The sequence below is a fragment of the Aethalodelphis obliquidens genome, unplaced genomic scaffold (genome assembly GCF_003676395.1).
Source record: "Aethalodelphis obliquidens isolate GAN/ISIS:26980383/991018 unplaced genomic scaffold, ASM367639v1 scaffold4, whole genome shotgun sequence".
Classification (NCBI taxonomy): Eukaryota; Metazoa; Chordata; class Mammalia; order Artiodactyla; family Delphinidae; genus Aethalodelphis; species Aethalodelphis obliquidens.
In genome coordinates this window covers 28353050-28367496 of record NW_020837948.1, presented here as the reverse complement: position 1 = coordinate 28367496, position 14447 = coordinate 28353050, and the positions used below count along the sequence as shown (strand labels likewise).

The following is a 14447-nucleotide window of genomic DNA, read 5'->3' as shown; positions in this document are numbered from 1 at the left end:
ACAAAATAAATGGCCTGTACTTAAAAAAATGTCAAAGTTATAAAAGACAAAGAAGACTGAGGAAATATTCCAGGTTAAAAGAAACTAAAGAAACATGTTAACTAACATGGTGGTCTTGGATTGGACCAAAAATGGCCTTAGTGGGACAATTACAGACATTTGAATAGGTGTGTAGATTAGATAACGGTACTGTATCAGTGTTAATGTCCTCATTTTGACAATTTTATTATGCTATATAAGAAAATATCCTTGTTTTTATGAAATTCATTCTAGGCTATTTATGAGTAAAGAGGCATCATGTTTGCAACTTACACATAAATGCGTCAGAAAAAAAATATGAATATAAAGAAAGGAAAGAAAGAATGGTAACACGAATGTGGTAAATGTTAACATTTAGGGAATCTTAGAGATATATGGGAATTTTCTGTACTACTTTTGCCATTTTTCTGTAAGTCTGAAATAATTTCAAAAGAGTTTAAAAATTCTATTATTAAAGCATGGTAATATCCACAAAAAATTAATTTCTCACAATCTTATTAGGTTAATTATTACAACCCTGATTTCTTATTAGGTTAATAATTATTAAAAAATAATCATTATAACCCCAATTTCTAGCCAAGAGAAAGCTTAAGTTGTTATCAAAGAATAACTAAATGGTACATTTGGGATATGTCTAAATCCAAAATCTATGTTTTCTCCACATCAACTCCTACCACACCAATCTATGAAATATTCTCTGGTTATTCTACAATATTTCTGTGACTTAGTCAAAACAAATAAACCAGCAAACTTTTGATAGAGGACTTTTTCCATTTTCCTTTAAGCTAAAATAAAAAAACCAAAGGGATTTAATTTTTTTCCTAAGCAGTGGCAAAACTGAAAAGAAAGTGTCTCAAATTTTGCTTTAGATAAGAATTGCTGCTGTTTGTCATGGCTTTTCCTTTTAGTTGTCAAAATGACATGCTATTTTAATATGAAAATCAAACCACATTTTCACCTTATCAACATTTAGCTACTACCATATAAATTGAATAGAGTACCACAAAAGCAAATAAGGAGGTATTGCCATATCTAGACAAAATTCAGAACAGTAACCTTCAAAAATTTTGTCTTAAAATCAATGCTAAATTGTTTTCCATATTAAAAAAAAAAGTACTTTGAAGTTCCCCAAATTTTGGAACAACCAGCAATATCTCTAAAATCTTAATACAACAGCCATATCTAGAAAGATCATCAATGAATTAGAAGTTTTCGAATTTAAGCTAAATTTTGTTCAATAAAGACCTTGATTATACCTTCAAATTTTTATGTGAGGGCTTCCCTGGTGGCACAGTGGTTAAGAATCCGCCTGCCAATGCAGGGGACACGGGTTCGAGCCCTGGTCCGGGAAGATCCCACATGCCGCGGAGCAACTAAGCCTGTGCGCCACAACTACTGAGCCTGCACTCTCTGCGTGCCTAGAGCCCGAGCTCCGCAACTAGAGAAGCCACTGCAATGAGAAGCCTGCGCACCACGACAAAGAGTAGCCCCCGCTCACCGCAACTAGAGAAAAGCAACGCAGCCAAGAATAAATAAAATAAAATAAGTAAATTAAGAAAAAAAAAAAAAAAGCTGGTGGGACCAATGGACTGCAAAAACAAGTGGAGAAAAAAATTTTTTATGTGAGACCTGTTTTGAAAGTTACTTAGAAATATATCCAATACATCAAGATCTTAAAAAATATCACACATCTCAGTAATGTCACCTCTTGCTAATCTGTCCTAAAGAAATAAACTGAAGTACAAATCAAGTTTTATGGGGGGGAAGTTTACTGCACTATTTCAATGGGGAAATAATTAAATTTTAGTGCATCTATAGGATGCAGCACCTATATAATGGAGCTGTAAAAATTATATTCATAAAGTTTCAAAAATGTGCAAAAAAACATAATTCCTAAACCATAACTGCTTCCCAACACACATAGATGACACTAAATAGGCAATTCTGTCACCTGCTGAGCACTGTAATGACTTTGTATAATGTCATCAGAGAAGACATCAGAATTAACAAGGAGTTCAGTAACAGGGGAATGGGCAGACATAAAAGAGGGAAGAGATGAAGGGGGTGTCAAGATCACCAAGACTAGGACTAGGTGAAGCCACTGATTTTCCACAATGTTTGGGAAGACAGAAAATAGGTTTTGGAGGAGAATATTTAGGATGGAATTACAAATTGTGTGGCTGTAAGGAAACCCCACTTCTACTTCCACAACATGGTCAATAAGAGTCTGCTCTGAACATATAATTTTTTTCTTCCCCTGGGGAGTGAGAAAAGGAAACAGTAAGGAGGAATTCATGGAGATGTTGAGTTTCATGTCTGGAACAATTTGGAGAAGTACAAAGAAGTAACTAAACACTCAGAAAGAGAAACTGAAGACACAAAGCAGGCCTTAAAAACATAAGTTTTAGAAACTTGCAGGGTTACCAGGGGTATGAATGAGTTTTTCTTACCTTTATTTTTCTAAATTTTCTGTAATGGAATTTTAACTGGAAAAACAAGACAAATTCTTAAAAATATATCTGTGCAGAGATGAAAACGAGGGTAGTACCAAGTCATGATTTTTCCAGAAAAAGTAACAAAAAGGGATTAGTTGGAACATTCCCGCTATATCTCAATAACTAGCTGCTTCCAGAGGGTTACTGCACACTTGAAAAATAAGTCTAAGTTTATAAACCAAAACAGTTAAATTCTGATCATGAGCCATAACAATTCTATAATCCATTTAATTTATATGTTACTTTTATTTGAAGCTCACTGTTCTTTGTCAGCATAAAGTAAATTTAATACATTCAACATTTCTGAGAAGGTACAATTATATTTTCCATATTTTGCATATGGAGAAGGAAAACTATAGTCTTATGATTCAATTACAGGTTTTGAAATTCTTCAGGTAGTATTCATCATGGACTTTTTATTTTTAAAGGATTATACTAAGTGTTATATTAAGGAGATTGGGATACATGACATGCATTTGTTGTATAAAAAATTTTTTTTAAAAAAACCAAATTTAAAAGTCAGAATCCTCAAACCATTAATTGTATAAATAACTAGGATATAAAGTAAGCTTCCACAGAGCTTAACGGTCAAAGAAGGAAGAGGTCATGACTGGAGTAAGAAAGAAGTTCACGTATGAAGTGACACCTGAAATGAGCTTTGAGGGAGAGGAAGACTGACAGATGAGAAAATTGAGCTATTTCTTAGCTGATTATCAAAGATTCAGTTTTCATAATTCAGAATCAAAAACAAATTCTACTCAATGATCAATTAAGGATGGTAAACACACTGTGCTACATACCTCCAGTCCACATCCAAGTCTTCACTCACACTGGAGTCATCCTCAAGGTTATTGTTACCATCCAGCATGAAAGCTTCTGGCTGTGCAAATTCGTTGGCAGGCTCATTTCCTTCATCACTGCTGCTTTCATTGACTTCATTGTACTGTAACCAAGGAATTTCTCCTTCTTCCAAGGATGTCTGTTCCCTAATACAAACATTTTAATGGAAGAAAAACATATTATTTTTAAAACACATCATAAATTTTTTCTTAAAAGAGTTCTATTTAGTGCAAGTAGATACTTTATTCTTTGAGTTCTAAATTCTTGGTACTTAGATGATTCTAAAAATCTGTTTTCTTTAAAATGTAAAATTATTTAAAAGGGAAGCAAATTTGTTATAGAGTCATATGTATATAGAAATAGCTCATAATTACATAATAACCTATTTATTTGATATACATATTTCCTCTTTTGCAGGAGAAAAATAAGAAAAACTCATCCTAGACAATCTGAATCTTTAAGCCCTGATCTTGAGTAGTTTCCCTTCACAGTTAAAATAAAACCCAAGTGCTCAGCCCGACCTACAAATCTCTACATTATACATGCTTTCCCCTCAGCCCTCTTTTCCAACTCTTATGTTCCTCACCGCTCTTCCCCCATCCCTCATTTACTATACTCCTACTATTCTTTCTTCTCTTGGAGCACATGGAGGTCATTCACCTTGGGGCCATTTCCTCTACCTGAAATGTACTTTCACCAGAGTTTTGCACAGCCTCCTTCCTTGGTTTTCAGAGTAAATGTCACTTCTTTCAGGGAAGCCTGTCTTGACCACTCATTTTAAGTAGATCACCAGTCACTGACTATATGTCATTCTTCTTGTTTTCATTATAGAACTTACTTTTACTTATCATTTTCTTATTTGTTTACTGTTAGTCATTCTCCCACTAGAAAATAAGCTCACAGAAACAGGGACAGAGAAATCAATAAAGAAAATAAGAAAGATGAAAGAAGTATTTCAAAACTATAAGGAAAAGGATCACTCGATAAATGCTATTGAGACAACTGGGTATCCACCTGGAGGGAGGGAGTTAAATCTCTATGTCATTATTTAGCCTTAAATAAATTCCATATCTACTTTTAAAAAATGCATGTCCATCCTCAACACCACTAAACAAAAAAAGTACAAGAAGAATCAGGAGAGACATTTTTACAAAAATCTCAGTGTCATTTTAAACATTATACAAAACCTTGAAGCCAAAGATAAACAGATTGTTAAATTTCACAACATACACATTAAAGAAAACACTTACAGAAAAGTCAAAACACCAAAAATCTGGACACAAAGACCAAATTGAGAAATATTAATAATTATATAAGAAAAAAAGGTATTTCAAGGCTGCAATGACCATTTATAAATAAATTATACTGGGAGGATTTTCTTTTTCATTTTATTTAACAAAAAAATACCTTTTACTATATCAAAAGGAGGTTAAATATAGTCTTGACAAAGTTTAATTTTAGTTTGGGTTTTAAGATGAGAAATAATGTTATACAACAATTTATGTATTTCAACTTGAAGAACAACTCTAATTAGAATTCTATTCATTCTAATGTGCAAATTTAACTTGAGGGATAAAAATATTTATGAAAGAGATGCAGATAATGCCCACATACAAGAATCAACACATTTTAAATACAAAGAAACAGTATCTCTTTGTATAGCTAAATTCATAAATGTTTCTTTAATTTCAGATCCTAAACTACACTTCAGAATAACACATTTATAAGATTTAGTCTCGTAAAATTAGAGAAATTAGCATAACAAAATGTGCTTATTTTGTTAAATTTTTAATGTCTAACACATAAAGATAGTAGATGCTTTATTTTCATGCATAATAATTAGGTCCAATGAAAAATTAAGCCTCAAATGGTTTTAAAATACAAAATCAAACTAAAAATTCCTAAGCAGCACATCTCTCTTCACACCTTTATGAGAGTACTTGCCACACTGTACTGTAACTCTTCTGGTGACTCATTTATCTTCTCCTAGACTGGGAACTTCTCAAGGGCATACAATGTTGTCTCTCATCATTGTAGCCTCACTTCCTGTAACAAGTGCTTGACACATCATAGGTACTCTCTCTCTCTCTCTCTGTGTTGCAAATGTAATAATAAATCCTTGAAAAATAATCTTTTAAAAGTCGAATAATTTAGAGATTAAGCCCAGAATAGTCCTTGGAAATGTCTGTTATTTCTAAATACATTTCTGTTTCCTATTATACAGCCATCAAAATGACTCTGTGGGCTTCCCTGGTGGCGCAGTGGTTGAGAGTCCGCCTGCCGATGCAGGGGACACGGGTTCGTGCCCCGGTCTGGGAAGATCCCACATGCCGCGGTGTGGCTGGGGCCATGAGCCATGGCCGCTGAGCCTGCACGTCCGGAGCCTGTGCTCCGCAACGGGAGAGGCCACAACAGTGAGAGGCCCACGTACCGCAAAAAAAAAAAAAAAAAAAAAATGACTCTGTTACTCTGTACTTCAGATACATAACATAAAACTCAAATACATTGGTGAAAATGATTCAGCATAAGAAATAAACATTAATTTATGAGTTTTTTAAATTCAAAGAAGGAAACTAAAATAAATAATTCTGAATCAATAAACAAAAATGTCATTAATACTCTTTTACTATATAAACAATTTAAACATTTGATTGTCTTTCACGACTCATTATAACACAGTTACAGAAACAGAAAATAAGTGCTGTGTAGCATATGCTTTCAACATGTTACATAAAGTTCATTCACCATTTAACACAAAACTTATCAGGCTAGAAGAGTAGCCATGTGCTGGGCCAGAGTTGGCTTGAAACTATAACAAAAGGAATTTTGATCTTAAAAAAAAAAAAAAGAGAGATTCTGAATAATAGGGTCAAAAGTATCTTTCATTTTGTGTAGCTAACAAGAGAAACAAATATCCCCATGGGAATGTAAGTATATAATGTAAGTTTAGATGCTTAAAAAATCTTGAAAACATTTCAGCAATCTCTGTTTTCTTCCTCCCTATATATATACACATATGCCCATACCACACACACACCATAAGTAACACATTCACAAAAATTTAGACCTCCAAGGCCCTTTCTTCATTTTGGTAATTCAAAAATCAACAAAATGTCATTACAATGTTACACAGTAATTTATGAGACTTAAAAAGACATATTATTTAATCATACCTCCAAATGGTCAAGTCTAAAAAAGTAACCCAGTAGATGGAAGATGCAGAAGCCCTACTGCCATTACTACCAACGTCACAAGTATTTCACCTGGGAAGGGAAATTGCCAATCTGTTCTTTCCTTTTGAGCAATTTCAGCACAGTTTGGAGGAAATGAATGCTGCTGCTGTAACAGGAAGCCAAAAATGCCCCATCAGGTATCTGCACAACCTACCTCCAGTGAAAATCCTAGAAGACCACCCACATGATATTCTCTTAATTACAGGCCATACTGTTACTTCAAAGCTTCAGATAAACAGACTGTTGCTCCCTTTATGATTTATGCTTCATGATTAAAGATCTCTATTTTTCAATAACAGAAACTAAATTTAATAACATTACTGGAATAGCAATATTAAAAGTATTAAGATATACCAATAAACTAATACTATTGGGTATCTTAAAGAAATTTTCATTAAAAAGTTTTAAAATATGTTATTATATAATCATGCATCGTAGAATTTCTGAAAGGCAGACAAATCAAATTAAATCCCTGAAAACACTAACTACTCTGATTTTACAAATCTGAGTGGCTTCCTTTAGCTAATAGAATCAGCAATTTGAGTATCCATTAAAAACAGCACAGAATATTAAATCTTCAGGTTAATACCAACATTTTAAAGTAATATAGCTATATTATAAGAAATTTATTTTATAAAATTCTGGACAGCATAATAAACATTCCTAGTTAAACGGTATTTAACTTACCGGTTTTCATTTTATAACAAGACACACATACATTTAAGTACTTGCTAAGCTTTAGATATAAGCTCATTTTTAATAATACTAATTGTATAGCAAATGTTTAAGATTTCTAATCCCTATCGTGGAGGTAAGGTACAGAAGAAAGTAAATGAAATTTGACTTAAGAGTCAAAAAAGCCTAAAGGGAATTACAGCTTACAAAATCAAGGGTACCCTGTTGCAAATCCTTTGCATGGATTCCACGGCATCCAGTTGCTAAGATGGATTCCCAACACTTAATTTGAAGAACTGTTTCTTTAGTCTAATATATTTAGCATTGATTAATAGAAAAATTTTATTATTAAATTTTTACTAAAAAATGTTAAGAGTATTTACATTAGAAGTTTGTAAAGTCACCAGAACAGCTGGAAAAGCCTAAAGAAAAATACAAAAGTGTGATGTCTCTAATTTAACTTTAAATTCAAAAACATAAATCTCAAATGGACACTTAATACTGTCCAGCAATTACTAAGTGTCTACCTAGTAAGTCTGTTGCCTGGTTCTCTGAAAGCCCATTTCCCACCTTTTTCTTCTTAAATGTCACCTTCCTATCCTCCCCATCTCTCAACATCTAGTAACAATGAGAATACTGAAGTCACTTGAGACTCATCTTTTCTTCCCAGCAGCAAATCTACAGACTCACCTACACTTGTACCTACCTGTTACCTTTCCACTAGTTACAATGGAGGAGTCTCTGCTCCTATAGACCCTCTCCCTGAGCTCTGGATCCCTTTTCATCTTCTTATCTTCTCAAGAACTTCACTTTATCTTTGCTATAATTATCAGTTAATTACTTTCTTCTTGAACATTCTACAAGCAAACAATCATGCTTTTAGGTTTTTAGGGGTGAGAACAACACTTTTCTAGGCCCCAAATCCACCTGTAATCCCTTCCCTTTAGTAAAGAATTGGGTACCTCCATTTTCTCACCTTCAATTCCCTTTATTTTTTAATTTCTTTTTTTTCAAATGCAAAATATATACAATCTATTTTAGTTATAAAGCATATTATACTGAACATTCATAAACCCACCACTTAAGCCAGGAACTAGAATATTACCACTGACTAGCATATACCTTGTTTTCTACACTTTTCCTATCCCCTTGGCATGACCACAGAGCAAAGTACTATCTTGTTGATGCTGTTGTCATTCCACTGCATTTTTCTTTTTTTTAATATTTATTTATTTATTCATTTTTTTTGGCTGCGTTGGGTCTTGGTTGCAGCACACCAGATATTTTGTTGTGGCACATGGGCTCTCTAGTTGTGGTGTGCATGCCCCATGGCATGCGGGATCCTAGTTCCCCAACCAGGGATTGAACCGGCCTCCCCTGCATTGCAAGGAGGATTCTTAACCACTGGACCACCAGGGAAGTCCCTCTATTGCTTTTTTTTTTTTAATTTTAAAAAATATTTATTATTATTATTTTTTAAATTTTTGGCTGCGTTGGGTCTTCGTTGCTGTGCACGCGGGCTTTCTCTAGTTGCAGCGAGCAGGGGCCACTCTTCATTGCGGTGCATGGGCTTCTCATTGTGGTGGCTTCTCTTGTTGCGGAGCAGGGGCTTCAGGCGTGCGGGCCTCAACAGTTGTGGCACGCAGGCTCAGTAGTTGTGGCTCGCTGGCTCTAGAGCGCAGGCTCAGCAGTTGCAGCGCATGGGCCCAGCTGCTCCATGGCTCGTGGGATCCTCTTGGACCAGGGATTGAACCCGTGTCCCCTGCATTGGCAGGCGGATTCTTAACTACTGTGCCACCAGGGAAGCCCCACCTCCATTGCTTTTTGAAAGATGTTTTCACTATTTTTGCATACTTAAACAAGATATTTACTACTGCTTGTTTTTAAGCTTTATGAAATACGTATCATACACATTTTCCCAGGAATAGTTGTTCTCACTCAATATTCTATCTTTAAGGTTCATCCATGCTTTTGCATGTAGCTGTGGCTCATTCATTACCATTGCTATGTAATACTCCATGTACGAATATGCCACTAATTTTTCTCTTATTAATTAATACTTGGGTAATATCCACCTCAACCAGCAGTGTGTAAGAACTGATTTATATCCTCCAAAACACCTGACATTGTCATATTTCTTAATATTTGCTAATCTGATGGGTGGGTAAAAGATGATACCTCCTTGTAATCTTAATGTACACTCCCCTGATTACTAATGATCTAAGTAAGCATCTTTTGATATTTTTATTCACCATTAATATTTCTTCTTCATTGAATTACCTGCTCAATGTTTTGGTGATTTTGCAATCAGACTGTCAGTTTTTCTTACTGATGTCTAGGAGTTCTTTTTTTTTTTTTGCGGTACGCGGGCTTCTCACTGTTGTGGCCTCTCCTGTTGTGGAGCACAGGCTCTGGACGCGCAGGCTCAGAGGCCATGGCTCACGGGCCCAGCTGCTCCACGGCATGTGGGATCTTCCCGGACGGGGGCACGAACCCGCGTCCCCTGCATCGGCAGGCGGACTCTCAACCACTGCGCCACCAGGGAAGCCCTAGGAGTTCTTTATACATTCTGCACATTAAGAATTTATACTATAAATATATTTTCCTAGTTTGGTTCTTTCCTTTTCGGTGTCTCTTCCTTTACATCTTCTTTTATTTTTCTGCCTTTTATTATTCTCCCATCCTGCCATGCTAATACTTCCCCCTCAATGGCTACAGAAATGGTGCAACCTGTCTTGCTCCTGATCTTAAGGGGGAATTTTTTTTTAATGCTTCCTTATTGAAATGATTTCTATTTTTTTTTAGACAGTTTTTATGACGGCAAGGAAATTCTGTTCTGATCTTAGTTTCTGAATTTTTATCATAAGGAGGCACTGAACATTACTAAGTGATTTTTTTTTCCCTTGCATCTACAGAATTTATCATATGAATTTTCTCCTGTATTTTGCTAACGATTTGGTGATGACATTTACAGGTATTCAATGTGAAACTACTTCTGCATATCTGGAATAAACTCAGATTGGTAACTGAGTTTTATCTGTTAAAAAAATACACTTACAAATTCAGATTTCCAATAATTCTGTTTAAGATTTTGATGTATATTTTAATGAATGAAATAGGTTTATAATTTCCTTCACAAACTCTTTTGGTATTAGGGTTATATTGGCCTTATTTGAATGACTTGGAGAAATAGTTCTTTTCCCATTCTCTCGAAGGGTAGTGTGATATGATCCTTGAAAGTTTAGTTTAAGAGAATTCAGCTCTAAAATCACCTGGATCAGTTGTTTTCTCCATGGGAAGATTTTAAACCACTGACTATGTATCTGTAATAGTTATCATATTATTTAGGTTTCCTATTTCTTCTTGAGTGACTTTTGGTGAATTCTATTTTTCTAGGAATTTGTCAACTTCTTCTAAGTTTTCAAATTTACTGGTATAAAGTTCATAGTACTCTTTTTAAAAAGTCTATACAAACTTTATTGTGTTTGCAGCTGTGTCCACTTTTGTATTTCAGTATTATTTATTTGTGTCATCTTTATTTTCCTGTTCACTGTCAAGTAGAATGTCTCTTTTTCTTAATCTTTTCAAAGTATCAGCTTCTGATTTCTTTGATTCTATAGTAACTGTTTTCTGATTTATTGAATTTTGTTCTTATCTTCCCTAATTCTAATTCTTATCTCCTTAGTTTCTTTGTTGATTCTAATATTCCTTTTCTGTTTTTTAAGTTAAATGCATAGCTACTCCACTTTCAGCTTTTGTTCTTTTCTAACATAAGCATTTATAAAGATAAATTTCCCTTTAAATATCAATTTCATTGCAATTCCACAGATTTTGATTGGTGGTATTTCCATTATCATTGAGTTGGTGAGCATTTTAAACTTCTAGTATGATTTCTTCGTCCTACTGCTTTTTTTTTTTTTTGTGGTACGTGGGCCTCTCACTGTTGTGGCCTCTCCCGTTGCGGAGCACAGGCTCCGGACGCGCAGGCTCAGCGGCCATGGCTGCTCCGCGGCATGTGGGATCTTCCCGGACCGGGGCACGAACCCGCGTCCCCTGCATCGGCAGGCGGACTCTCAACCACTGTGCCACCAGGGAAGCCCTGTCCTACTGCTTTTTTAAAAGGATGGATAATTTAAAATGCATGGAGGGTTTTATATAAAGTATATTTATATATTAAGAATTTATATTTGTATTATTTATTTCTAAATTAATTGCACTGTGGTCAGAGAAAATGGTCTCTAGGACATTGATTCTTTGAAATGTGTTAACCTGTACTTTGCAGTCTAGTACATGTTCAGTTTTTGTGTGTTTGTGTATTCCACAGCATGCAGTGTTCATTAAAGCAAGCTTAAGTAAGTTGTTCAAATCTGCAATTAATTTTTTATATCCATGAATTATTAATTGAGAAAGGTATTTAAAAATTTTCTAATATGACAGAAAATCTGTCAATATTCTCTAGGTTGGTTAAATTTTGATGTATATATTTTAAGTCTGTGCATTCAAGTTTAAAACTGCTACATTTTACTAGTAAATTGGACTTACTACATAGTGACCTCCACTCTCCCCATTAATGCTTTTTCTGTCTTTAAGTCTAAATTGCTAATGTTAGTATAATTAGTCCATTTTCTTTTAGTTAGTGTTTCCCTGAAATATCATTTTCTGCCCTTTTACTTTCAATCTTTCTGTATATTAATGCTTTAAGTGTGTCTTTTGTAAACAGCATTTAACTTTAAAAAAATCCAACTGATTTGAAGCTTTTCTTTCACAAGCAGAGAGTAAGCAATTTATGTTTATTACAGGACTTTTTCTTACATCCTGCTTTTTCATCTTTATTTTTCTTCCCTTTTTTATGCTTTTTCTTCCTTTTTTTTTTAACTGTTATTTGGATTGACTTTAAATGTTATTTTTCCATTTTTTCCTCTTAACTCCTTTTTTCCTCTTCTACTGGTTTCCAATACATATACTCTGTATTTATTCTTGTAGTTGTTACCCTTGAAATTTTACCATACAAATTTAACATGTCAACAGTTAACTTTCAGACCTCTCCCAAACTATACACTTCAACTCTGAGCTTCCCCCATCAACTGAAATACTACTGCTGTCCAGCATTTTAGTTCTGTCCCCCCTCACCACTTGACTTCTATTTTTTTTTAATCAAACTACCGGTTTTATTATTGTAGGATATCAATGCAAGTAGCTGATGATTTTCAAATGTGTTTCTGTTTATACATATACCTGTACATCTACCTACAATTCAGGATACTTTCCTTAAACTTGTAGGTTAAATATCCAAGTCTCCTGCCGCCTACAATGCGTGTCTCACTGGCACTGAAAGTCTCAAAAAGGAGTTCCTACTTCCCAGTCCTCTCCTCAGGCTTCCTCATCTCAGTCAACAACATTAACATCTACCCAATGTTCCAACCAAAAAACCTAGGCATAACTGACTGATTTCTCCCTCATCTCACACCCAATCCTTCCTAATACTTATAACTCAAAACTATTCTGAAACCTCTTCACCTTTTTAAATTCTCACTACCATCCCCTCACAGCCTAATCCACTCTCATCCTCTTTTTTGCTTTAGTCCCTTTCCAATTCGATCTCCACAAAGCTGTTAGAGTGATCCTTTAAAAATGTGTGTCAAATCAGTTAATTCCTCACTTAAAATCTCACTGCTCTCTGAATAAATTCCAGATGCTACATGTCCTGCATAGTCTGGTTCCTGCCAACTTCATCTCATATTACTATTCTTTCCACTCATCTGCTTCAGCCCCACTACCGTCTTACATACCAAGCTCTTTCCTTTTCAGTACCTCTGCTCTCATCTTTCTTTTTGCCTAGAAAGCTCTCCTTCAACTAACTGCTAATTCTCATCTTTTAGAGCTCAGCTCAAAAGTCAATTCCTAAGAGAAGTCCTCCCTGATCACTCTAATTAATGTAAGCCTCTGTCAGTTACTTTATCACATTAGTGTTTTATTCCCTTCACAGTAATTATCAGTTTGTAATTTATCATATTTGTATCTTGTTTATTACCTGCCTCTCCCACCATAATGTAAACTTCATGGGAGAATCTTATTTGTCTTGTTCACTGATAATAATCCCAGGATCCAGTACCATGCTTGGCACATACTATATGCTCAATAAATATCTGTTGCATGAATAGCTACTATCACAAATTACATATGAAAAAATTAATAAAACTTAGTAAACTAACTAATAGTGATTAGAGATGATCAAACATAAAGTTAGGAAGAGGAAAAAAATGCCACCTCAACCTACCACTATCAAAACCAATTATGTTCTTACATTTCTTTCTTTACAAATTTTCTAATATGCTTTATCTCCAGAGTTTCTTACAGAAGTAATCTCAAACTGGAAATTTAAACTTTTTGAAAAGTAAAAATTGTAATGTCCAAGTTGAAATAGGTGTTTCCTAAGAAAACATATTTACCAAAATAGTTCCCTTGAGAGACTAAATTAGAACCAATTATTATAGAAAAAAAATTTAATTATCAAAGAAATACTCCCTCACAACAAAACACCAAGCCTAGAAGGTTTCACAAGCAAATACTAACAGTCTTTAAAGGAATAAATAGCTATTTAAACACCAAAAGATATACACACACACTCTCACACAAATATATATATATATGTGTGTATATATATGTGTGTGTGTATATATATACACACAAATATATAAATAAATAAATAAATAAAATTGCTCATGATCATTAGGCCAAAAGTAAAAAATCATTATATCATTTCCATTGGTGCTAACAAGACTTTAATAAAATTCAACAAACATTCTTGCCAGAAACCTATGAAATACAAACAGGTAAAATTTCCTTAGTGTGATTGGGATTGACATATATACACTAATATGTATAAAACAGATAACTAATGAGAACCTGCTGTATAGCATAGGGAACTCTACTCAATGCTCTGTGGTGACCTAAATGGGAAGAAAATCCAGAAAAAGAGGGGATATATGTATACATATAGCTGATTCACTTTGCTGTACAGCAGAAACTAACACAACATTGTAAAGCAACGATACCCCAATTTAAAAAAAAATTTTTTTTTAATTTCCTTGGTGTGATTTAAGACAAAAAAATTGTGTATGTGTGTGTGTACATGTATGAAATCAACCTAAAACCCCAAATCATT

The 14447-nt window shown here is 34.3% G+C and overlaps 1 protein-coding gene across 2 annotated transcripts in view; it reads right to left on the bottom strand.

Annotated features, from left to right (window-relative positions):
- The window catches only part of PJA2 (praja ring finger ubiquitin ligase 2), a 79085-nt gene that overhangs the window by 21329 nt on the left and 43309 nt on the right, over positions 1–14447 (bottom strand). For both annotated transcript variants that reach the window (XM_027100257.1, XM_027100263.1), the window contains one exon: positions 3335–3520. In XM_027100257.1, the coding sequence (XP_026956058.1) occupies positions 3335–3520 (186 nt within the window). The remainder of the gene's footprint in view (positions 1–3334; positions 3521–14447) is intronic.